At 37.0% G+C, this 11,520-nt stretch overlaps 2 protein-coding genes and 1 non-coding gene across 3 annotated transcripts; all 3 read right to left on the bottom strand.

Annotated features, from left to right (window-relative positions):
• TRNAV-UAC lies at positions 95-167 on the bottom strand. The gene has a single exon. It is a non-coding gene; the product is annotated as a tRNA-Val (tRNA).
• On the bottom strand, positions 1,322-3,493 carry LOC104763126 (berberine bridge enzyme-like 4; the record flags this gene model as incomplete). Its single annotated transcript, XM_010486542.2, is given in 7 exon segments — positions 1,322-2,182; positions 2,184-2,312; positions 2,315-2,442; positions 2,445-2,619; positions 2,622-2,694; positions 2,696-2,851; positions 2,946-3,493. Coding segments are annotated over 7 exon segments (1,665 nt in total), but the record flags the coding sequence as incomplete, so codon positions are not given.
• On the bottom strand, positions 4,274-6,698 carry LOC104760504 (berberine bridge enzyme-like 4). Its single transcript, XM_010483444.2, has 2 exons — positions 6,119-6,698; positions 4,274-5,570 (listed from the first exon to the last, which is right to left on the bottom strand). Exons 1-2 carry the CDS (start codon positions 6,625-6,627, stop codon positions 4,454-4,456), a joined length of 1,626 nt encoding a protein of 541 aa, XP_010481746.1. The 5' UTR covers positions 6,628-6,698; the 3' UTR covers positions 4,274-4,453.

Genomic DNA, 11,520 nt, shown 5'->3' with positions numbered 1-11,520 from the left:
CTTTTTTTTTTTTTTTTTTGGTCAACGTCGACGATGTCTGTGAAAGAAATTTACATAACGGCCATTTCATTTTGTTAAAAAATGTGGAAAAATATGGTGCTGCCCAGGATCGAACTGGAGACCTTTTGCGTGTAAGGCAAACGTGATAACCACTACACCACAGCACCTTCTTGTTTTAAAAATACAGTTTTATATTATTTAATAACAAAATTATCAGAATGTTGATTTATTGTTGAACCTTGAATTTGATAAACAAAAAAAAGAAATAAGTTAGATCCTTGACGTGAAGGTGGAATTATTTTTCCCAACATGAAACCATTGTGTTTGTGGACGTCACAACACGAGACTAACGTCCTTGTTCAAATCTCGTTCAAATAATGTCACTACCATAAGTTTAACAAAGTAATTGCTTTGTTTTTTTCTGTTCTTTTTAATTATTATCAAGAATACGTTTTATGGCGGTAGTTAATTTATTTTATACGTTGTATTAAGCTCACACTACACAAACTGAATCAAATTAATAGATTATATAAGAGCATAAATGGAATCAAATTCATTGATAAAAGAATTACTTATTTTCTTTACCACTTACAAACTTAAATTCATAGATAAAACAAGTATCCTTAAGTTAAAAAGAAAATATTTTTGGTTTTAAAATAATAAAAATTTGAAAGACATGTCAACCATATACACATTAGAGAAATATAGTTACTTTCTATGACTTTACTTAAAATTTAATTGTTAAGAATTGTTGATTGGTGTTTTTACTCTCCCATGTTCTCTTAGCTAATATAGAGTTTCCTTTATAGGGTGCTCAATGTTTTTAAAACTAGACCGAAAAGTGAATCGGAATGTAAATCGGAAGTCTTTCGGGTAATTGGGTTAACTAGTCGGACCGGTTGGACCACATGCCAATTAGTTTATTGGTTTATTTAGATTTTATAAATATAACATCTAATTTTCTCTAAATATATAAACAAAACATACAAAGTATTAAACAACTAAAATTAAACTTTAAATAATTAGATAACTAAGTGATTTTTTTATAAATCACAACATTAAATTTTAATTTGGTTTGAGTTTGAAGTGTTGAAAAAAATAAAATACTTTAATTTCATAGTGTGTTAACAACATTATACTTTAATTTGATATTTGAAAACAGAAACCAAAAACTCTTCTAAAACTTGATAATGAATTTAATTATTATTATTATTTATAAAAAATTTCTGAGAAATGGATCTTATTTTCTTATTGGGTTCCAGTTCTTTTTCTTATTGGGCTTCATCTGAACATGCTAGCTAGTCGCTACGAAAAAAAAACACTATCCTCTGTTTCTCCAAATCCATTGAATACATGTGAAGAAGCTTCGACGGTGAAATCCAAATCCAACGACAATGGCGGATTGCTCTCTCGCACCTTTCTTTCTTCCTCTTCTGCCACTTTCAAATCGTCTCTCTGTGATTATTGGATAATTTACTAAGAAGGACTCTTACCATGTCGGAATCGCACTGCAGGTATACAAAAACTACCGATTCTAATCAAGAACAAACCTTTTGAATACGATTCTAGGGTTGATTGATGAATTGGGTATCAAGAAACATCAATTCGAATTTTTAGGTGAAACAAAGTACTACACGCATATCTTTATATGATTAGCTCCAACAGTTTGTGAAATACACTAGAATGATCATTATATGAATTCTTTACTATTATTTGATTGATGTCGTTAGAGCATAAGTGGGATGCTTTGCTCGTGTCTGAAGAAGTTATCTGGATAAACCTTTGTTTTAATCCTCACCAATCTATTGAAATTTTCTTTGAAGTACTTACCTCCCCAGACTTGAGCTTGTTTAAAGCTCGATCTCGCGTTTTTCGTGTTCTTTCCTAGGTCTAGATCACGGTGGTTCACGTAAGCTTGCCGTGGATTACTTGAGACATAAGGTTTCATGTAACTGTAAAGATCTCTGATCCAGTTGATGTGTTTGCTCGGTCTCTTGTCGCTCTCTGGCCAAGCGGTTAGATACTGAATCTTGAAGATGACTCCTTTTCTATGCGGGAAAGGGATCTCGGATTCAGGGATCTTCGCCATCATTCCTCCGTAACTTGTTTAGTTCCATGTCATCAATGGATTATCTTCTTTGAGAAACTTCTTGAAGATACCTTTGAGCCCTGATCCAGGAATCTGGGGTTTTCACGAAATCTGATTTGGCTTTGAAGCTGATCTTTAGGAAAGGAGACTTCCCTCGAAGCAAAACATTAGTAGGAATGTCGCTCGGGAAACCAGAAATGTAAACTATGGATTCAAGATTTCAAGCCAGCTCATTTCGATACAATTTTTAAGTGTTAGCCCTAGCTCTGGAAACCCGTTCTTCATAACTTTCATCAACGCGTCTTTGCCTTCAAGAAACAGGGCGTTGTACGATGTTGTCACAGTTTGTTTCCAGCTACGTTAATGACCACTCTGATGAATAGCTCTTCAACAAGCTTGTCCGCTGCGACCACTTGCCACTTGGAAAGAATCTTGTTGCCAACGTCTTGTTCTAACGTTTTGGTGACGGTGAAGACGGTTACAGTTTTAGGAACAGGAACAAGTTTGATCTTCCACCGCCTCCTCTAATCGCCCAAAACATATCCTCTAATCGCCTCCTCGCTCCACCGCCTCCTCTAATCGCCCAAAACATATCCTCACCCATCATTGGCATCAACGATCTTTGCGTCTAGCACATTATCTCCACCAAGACCATATTTCCTCATCATTGATCCGTATGCACCACCTGTTATGTGCCCTCCTATGCCTAAGCTCGAGCATAAACCCGCCAGGTACCCATGGACTTTGCTCTTCTCTGCAATCCTACAGGTAACAAAACAGTTCTTATATCAAAAATACCACCAAAGATTTAGTTCTTGAAAGATTGTCTTAGTTTTTGTTTCCTTAATCTATGTACCTGTAATAAAGTTCACCAACTGTAGCACCAGCCTGAACCCATGCACTGTTGTCTTTGATGTTAATGTTGACCTCTCTCATCTTTGACAGATCCATCAATATAAACGGTTTTCCGATTTGTGAGACAAAAGACAAGCCTTCGTAGTCGTGACCACCGCTTCTGACACGGAGATGGATTTCAAGTTTCTTGGAACATATGATGGAAGCTTGGACATGAGACTCATGAGTAGGTGTGAATATGAATCCTGGTTTAGGCATGGATTCTGTCAAGAATCGTAGATTCTGAGCCGTTGACTCGAGGACTTCGTTGAACATAGAGACGTTTTTCGCAGGAGCAAAGAATGGGAAATCAACATTTGTGTTTCTTTGGAGACAGTTGATGAATCGATCTTGCAGGGAGGCTGAAGAAGTTGTCGGTGTTATGGTGTAGAATGAAAAGTATAGAGCTAAAAAGGAAACAAAATAAATTGCAGGGAGTGGTACGTTTTGAGACTCCCATCCCTGCAGCCAATAGTATATAGAACAGAGAAGCAAAACACACACACACAATTAGGCTAATATGGAAACTATGTATATGATTATGAAAGGCTATGATAAAACAAGATCCTTAAATAAGTTGATGAGATTAGGAATGAAACTAGATGGTGTGATTATGATAGGCATAAGATTGGTAGTATGTTTACATTAATTAAGACTTTTTTTGGTCTCTTAATATATATGACACATTGACAACCGATTAATAATAATATAACGTGACAGCCATCTTTCATGTGTCTTATTAGAAAGCGTAGACATTGTTTTTTATTTTATTTTTGTGTCATAGGAAAACTAGAAAATAATGCACAAAATATTGCAAATAGTACTGTAAGTTAAAAGATTCATATGTTTCGAGTTGAACACACATCCAAAAAGCAGGGTTATTTTTTGTGAGTTTGTGATAGAATAGTTTATAATTATGGCTACTCCAAGAAACTTACCTCTGTACGGTGTTGTAAGAGTCTTGTTCTGCAACAAGCTTGTCCGCAACTACTTGCCACTCTGAAAGAATCTTGTTTCCAACGTCTCTTGTTCTAACGAAAATAATGAAGACAGTTAAGCCGTGCCTAGGATCATGAAGGCTAGAGGCGGTTAAAATAACCCTTAACTCATACAAAAGAAAAGTTTTAAATTGATAATTAACGATTATCATCGATCTTTGAAAGACTAAAGTTAAAAATAAAATATTAGTTATAAAACCTAAAATAAATAACACAGAACTGATATAAAAGAAGTGTATTTTGGTAGAGGATTGCAAACAATAAGGAATAAGAAAATAGCTTAAGTGTGACATTAGAAAAAGAAAGTAAATTAGTTTTATAAAAATATTTAGAGGAACACTTTTATTTCTCATCATCTCATTTCTCATGCATGACTTTATTACTTTTGCTACAACAATTTGTGAAATACACAAGAACCATTATATGATTTCTTCTACTTTATTCTTATTTGTTTGATAATTAAAAGTTGTCGCTACACCATAGGTGGAATGCTCTGCTCGTATCTGAAGAAGTTCTCTGGATCAACCTTTGTTTTAATCTTCACCAGTCTGTTGTAATTATCTTTGAAGTACTTAGCCCCCCAGGTTTTAGCTTCTATGGAGTTAACCTTTGCGTTGTTCATGTTCTGTCCCAGGTCTAGATCTCTGTAGTTCACATATGCTTGTCTTGGATTACTTGAGACATAAGGCGCCATGTAACTGTACAACTCTCTGATCCAGTTGATGTGTCTACTCGGTCTCTTGTCATTCTCCGGCCAGTTTGTTTGATAGAGAATCTGGAAGAGGATTCCGTTTCTATGCGGAAATGGGATCTCAGATTCAGGGATTCTCGCCATCATACCACCGTAAGGAGTCCAATTCAGAAACGGTGTGTCTTCTTTAATCAATCTTTTGAACATTCCTTTGATTCCTAAAGGAGAGATGGGTTCTTTAACGAAATCAGACTTTGCTTTGAAGTAATTTTTCCCTAAAGGAGACTGGAGCTGAAGCAAAACATCAATAGAAGAACCATTTGCAAATCCACCATTGCGAAGAGCGGACTCAATCCAGCTCATTTCGGTACAATCCTGATCAGTCAACCCTAGTTCTGGAAAGACCTTATTCATAACCTTCATCAAGGTGACTTTCTCGCCAAGAAACTGACCTTTGTAGGACATCATCACAGTCCTGTTTCCTTTATTTCCAACGGCAGTGAATTCAACTCGGATGTGTAGCTCTTCCATAACCTTGGATGCCATTCTTTGCCACTTTGAAATGATCTTCATCCCTGGGTCTTGTTTTGGCGTTTTGGTAACGGTGAACATGGTTAGGGTCTCAGGAACAGGTACAAGCTTGATATTCCATGCTAGAACTATACCAAAACTAGCTCCACCGCCTCCTCTAAGGGCCCAAAACAGATCCTCACCCATCGAGGTTCTGTTGAGTAATTTACCATTAGCATCAACCATCTTCACGTCTAGAACATTGTCTCCCGCAAGACCATACTTCCTCATCAAGGAACCGTATCCACCGCCTGTCATATACCCACCTATGCCTACGCTCGTGCACAAACCCGCGGGAAATCCATGGATCTTGCTCTTCTCTGCAATTCTGCAGTTAAAAGTAAAAAAGGTAACGTTAATAACATAAATAAAGAATTTTGTTTAAAAATAATAAATACATACAAAGAGTTAAAACTCTTATTTTCATGCATGCCTCGGCTAATTAGCTTATTTCTTATTTGATAAAAATGAAACTGTAAGGCATAATGTATTTTGGTTATAAATATATATACTTTGTAAATAATGCTAGTTAGTTGTTAAGTATAAGTATTTTTGCAATATGAACATGTATTTTTTTGTAAATATACATAGAGAAATAATTTTCAATTAATTAAATAAATAAATTGAATTGCTTGATGATGGCCTTTGTCAATATCATACAAGTTGTGGATGCAGACAACGACAGTTTTGGTCTATTGTGCGGCCAAACATATCTGTTTGACAGCTGATTCTGCAATCTTTTAGCATTTTAAACAAAATTATTTCGTTCGGAGAGTTACGTTGACATTAAAAAAATGTATAAAGTCAAACTAGAGAGATATTAGATATATTTATAGAAAGATATCATATTATGCGTTTATTAGCCAATTGTATTACCTGTAGTAAAGCTCTCCGAGTGTAGCACCAGCTTGAACCCAAGTACTATTGTCCTCAATATCAACATCGATTTGTCTCAGTTTCGAAAAATCTATCAATATAAACGGTGTTTCGATCCGTGAAACAAAAGACATGGCCTCGAAGTCATGACCACCGCTTCGAACACGAAAATGAATCCCTAGTTTCTTGGAGCAGATGATTGAAGCTTGAACTTGAGACTCATGAATGGGCCTGAATATGAACCCCGGTTTAGGCATAGATTTTGCCAAGAACCGAAGATTCTGAGCCGTCGACTCGAGAACTTGGTTAAACATAGAGACGTTTTTCGCGGGAGCAAAGAGCGTTGTCTCAAGTGGGAAATCAACATGCGTGTTTGTTTTGACACAGCTGATGAATTCATTTTGCAGGGAGGCTGATGAAGAAGAGGTTGGTGTTATGCAATAGAATGAAAAATATAAGACTAAAAATGATATACAAGAAATTGTATGGAGTGGCTTTGAAATTCCCATCCTTGCAGCTTATAGGTTTTGCAAGAGAGAAAGCAAAACACACAGTTAGGCTTTCAAGATGGAAATGGATGTGTTTTAGTGTCAATGAAGAAATATGTGTGTATATATATATACACTTTATAAAGACTTATCAAAAAAAGATTCATTTAATCTTTGTGATCGAAGAAGACCCGTTAAAATTAGTCAAGTCTAGCTAGACGAAATAGACTTAACTTGGGATGTAATGTAACTAACGTGCTTAAGCTGGTTAACACTAATGAGTAATGACCATTATTTTTTCATGAAACGACCGGCGTTGCGTAAAGACGACTCGGCGGGCTATGTTTACATTATTTGACAGGTTCCGTGGTCAAACGATTCTGTTATGACATTGACGCGATTTTTTTTCGTCATAAACTTGAAAATGTTGACTTTGTTTTAGCTTTTTGTTATGGAAAAATTGTAAGTTGACGAAAAACTGCATTCAAGTCAAAAAATTCGTACAGATTCACGGCAGGCCTGACCAAACAAATTAAAATCCCCTAGAATAGGTCTTTTTCTCTCTAATTTTTTGTTTTAACCAAATTTAGACTCGGTAAAATGGATTCTTTTAAGGAAAAAGTTTCAAAAGAAATGAATCCCACCAACCCCTATAAGCACTTGCATGTTCTTGTGTGTGGAAACAAAATATTGCAAGGCATTTTTAGTTTTGTGTGCTGATATTTTTATTTCCAATCATAAAAATCAACCAAATTACATAGGATTAATACATGATGCGATGAGTCTTCTACGCGTAGACTTATTTTTTGTGTACCTTGGTACTCGGCTTTTGATTCTTAGAACATTTACGGTGGTTTTTGATCTCTGGTTATCATCATTCAAGCGAGGCCGATGACCATCGACGATTTCTGGTTCACCAAATCGGAGAATTAACCAAATCTTTGTGTTTAGTCTAAGGAAACGACCCGACCCATTTTTTTGTATTTTTTTAATATAATAATTAACTAGTAATCTTATACTCACTAACAACCTAACATATATCCCTCCTGAGAGCGAGTGGAATAACTTTGTGTGAATTGGCCTGCGACTTCGGTTTATCTGGATAATATGGTTTGGGTAGTTCTGTTATTCGGTTATATATATATATATATATATANATATATATATATATATATATATATATATATATATATATATTTATAATTGTTAGTGTGCCTGAAAATGTTTAAGAGCATCTTCATCTATGGTCCTTCAGAGTATGTTAACAAATATATTAACATCAAACTAATTAAAATTAAATCAAAATGTATAATAAACTTAAGCATCGATTTTAAGTTAAGCATTTTTAGGATTATCGAGGATTGTGTATGTGTTAATTTATAATTGGTTGAACTACTTAAAAAAAAAAATAGTTGCCTATTTTTTTTATCTGTCTCTTGATCTTTTATCAAAAATGTGAAATCTGTGAGGAAGGTTCGATCTGTTGAATTGAGAGAAGATATGAGTCAGAAATAGGTTTTTGATCTCTCGTTATCATCATTCAAGCGACGCCGATGACCATCGACGATTTCTGGTTCATCAAATCGGAAAGTTAACCAAATCTTTGTGTTTAGTTCAAGGAAACGATCCGCCCCATTTTTTTATTTTTTTTAATATTCTAATTAACTAGTGATCTCATACTCACTAACAACCTAACAACATTCAAATCAAACAACTGAATTAACCAACATTAAGCCATCAGTTGTCCAACAAATACTTAAATAACCAATATCAATATTCCAAGACAAATCCAACAATTCCAAATGAATAACATAAACCAAGGAACCAACAATCATATGCAAAATTCTAAAGACCCAACTTTAGCAACCTAACAGAAGCCAGACAACGCATCAACGAGCCTCTAGAACATCTTTCTCTTCATTGATTTGATTCCACGATCACACTTTGTCTTTATCTGCACCACAAAATCCAATTGAGTTGCGTGAGTATTATCACAAATACTTCGTGAGACGAACCTCCCATATACTGGGCTATACACACAAGCGAAAAGACAAACACAAACAATACACAAAAGCAAGCAAACCATACAACTTTGAACTCATACATCGTCACTGCGCCATTGCGTCGACCGACACACTCCTTGCATCGACCAATGCAACGCCCATGCGTCGACTGATGCACTTCTTGCATCGACCGATGTAGTGTAGCGTCTCCATCAAATCCCTAGCGGCGTCGACCGATGCACTCATTGCAATGATCAATACAATAGCGCGTCTCCATCAAATCCCTAGCTGCGTCGACCGATGCACACCCTGCATCGATCGATGCAGTCGCGCAAAGCACCGCCGAACACGATCTCCTCCGACTCATTTCTGCTCCGTGATGCCAAAACCGCCTTACAAATGCCACAAACACCATGACAAACACTCACAAACAAGCAATTAACACCCAAAATGACATAAAACACACATCAAATTGCTTACATAAGCCATGATCCCGCACTCACCTCTTGTTTAGGTTGAAACTGATGAAGAACAGCAAGATCCCTTCCAGCGACCTCTACTCGACACCCATGCTCAGACCTTCTGTTCCACGTTCCAAACACACCAAAACAGGTACATAAACCTTCTCCTTCGCTCACAAAACGATCTCACCAAGAATTCTCTTTCTCTCTTCTCTCTAGATGAAAACGACCAACCAAAGGCTCTAGGGCATTGATTCACCCTATATATGAACCCTAGAGTTGTTCCGTTAAACGCGTCGAACCGGAGACATTGAAAATAACCCGAGTGCAAACCGCACAGCTGCATCGATCGATGCCTAACCCTTGACATCAATCGATGCTCAAACCAAAAATCCGGTTCGTGGGTGTTGATATATCATGGTTTTTTTGGTTTTTAACCATGGTATAAGTGTGCTTTTTGAGTCTTTTGATTTGTTTTATAGGTTGTTTTTGAGTCTTTATTGGCACGGGTGGAACACAAAGGAGCTAAAAAGGATGATTTAGAGTATATATGATATGTCTATATTTTGTCTCTCCTTAGCATATATTTATCATGCATTGAGCTAGGATAACTGATTGTTTTGCATCATTTTCTAGTTTTTTCTATACACTTTGCATGTCTAGGTAGTTATTGCATCATCCTTGCATACATTGTGCATTTTGGAGTATTTCAGGTATCTTGGAGACGTCGGGAACACTTCGCTCAACATCGTCGTTCGAGCCATCCTTCACGACGTCGTTCGAGCCATCCTTCAAGACGTCGTTCGAGTCTCCATTCGAGTCGTTGTTCGAACCATCCTCCAAGACGCCGTTTGAGTCACCACTCGAGTCACCACTCGAGCAACCGGTCGAGAGATTCAGCTTTTGACGTCTTCATCAAAGTTGTAGAGAATTGAGTCATCTTTCCTATTCCGTTTATTTCAGGCCAATCGGAGGTGTGGTTCAAGAGTTATCACCGTTTTAGTGGATACATATAAACCTAGCTTGAGTCGCATCACCTCCACTCGACCTACCTCGTGTTGAATGACCTCGACTCGATCCATTCCACTCGACCGCACTCCAGGGAGAGATGACACGCGACTCGACCGCACATGTTTGGTTTCACACGGTTCAGGAGATTCCCGAACCGACACTCTATCTTGTCGATTTAAGTTTTAGGGATTTACATGTTTTTACTATAAATAATTTTTGTTAAGTGTTGGGTGGAGACATCATATCTTTTATCTCATTTTCGTTTTGTTCTTAAGGTTTTACCTAGCCACCATATAGGTTCTGAGACTTTGTAATCCGACANGAGTGGATCCTCCATAGGCAACCCGTGAAACTTGTTTCCTTGGATCATGGAGATCAGACCACTTTTGATTTCGAAGTTGTTGTTCTGAACAGCATGAGGGACGATTCCAGCACGCTGAGTATGAGTGTTCGGTGCATCCCCAGCACCAATGTGTCGCGGTCTCGGATTGGGTCTGTTAGGTTGTTGCATAGTCACTGGTGCGGGATGATCAGTGAAAGTATGAGCTTGTCGTGGTCTTTGCAACCGATTGATGTCGTCAACAGCAGGAAGGAGATTTTGATGTCTTTTTGATCTAGTGTGCATGCAAGGTTGCAATCAACAGGTTCCTGAGATGCAAAACAAACAAGCAGACAACCAAAACAAGTCAGTATTCTGAATGATAAGAGTAACAGAACTTAATCTTGCAAAACTTGAAATCTTAAATGTAGCAAAACGAATCCCAAAGGGCAACGGCGCCAAATTGATACTAAGATTTTTGTGTGTCTATCCTAGCAGGTTCAATTAACTTTATGCAGTTGTAGTACTTAAGGTGTCAATCTAGTTGGGAAACTTTACTATCACTCAAGATGCAATTAAGGAATAACAAGTTAAGCCAATATAAAATAGTGTTTGTCTAACAATCCTAGAATGATGACAATACAAAACGAAATTGAGTCACTGAACTAGAAACAAGAATGTATGACAGGAAGCGAAAATGAATGAAAATAGAAAACGAGTCTAAGCATGAACTAAAAGGCAAGACACGAAACAGTCTCAGGAATGTAATAAAAATCTGGAAGAAAGAGGTCCTAAGGATGGGAGTAATTGATGTTGGTGAAGTCTCCTAGTCTACAAAGTGTTTAACATGCCACAAGTAATCTATCCCTAGACAACAAACATCTCAACTTAGCTAATCCAATCTCTTGGTAAAAGCTACTCAGACTCAACCATTTCCATACCCAGCTCTCGCTAGAGAAACATGGTTGAGCAGGCATGACAACCAAGTTCGTTCATGTCAACAAACATCCTAGACAACTAATCTCTTAGGCTAGGAACGTAAGTCTCTGGCACTAGTTGGTCAGACATTTCATCAAACACCTTTTGGGTGTGGAAATGTCTCGAACCTAGTCCCAATTGA

The sequence above is a fragment of the Camelina sativa genome, chromosome 18 (genome assembly GCF_000633955.1).
Source record: "Camelina sativa cultivar DH55 chromosome 18, Cs, whole genome shotgun sequence".
NCBI lineage: Eukaryota > Viridiplantae > Streptophyta > Magnoliopsida > Brassicales > Brassicaceae > Camelina > Camelina sativa.
The sequence above is the reverse complement of the archived record's forward strand: the minus strand, read 5'-3'. Positions and strand labels throughout refer to the sequence as shown.

Bases quoted from the DNA above. Each gene is read 5' to 3' on its own strand.
- LOC104760504 (XM_010483444.2), bottom strand. From the start codon at position 6,627: ATGGGAATTTCAAAGCCACTCCATACAATTTCTTGTATATCATTTTTA. The intron at 5,571-6,118 runs GTAATACAATTG...TTTTAACTGCAG, and splicing joins CTCGGAGAGCTTTACTACAG to AATTGCAGAGAAGAGCAAGA.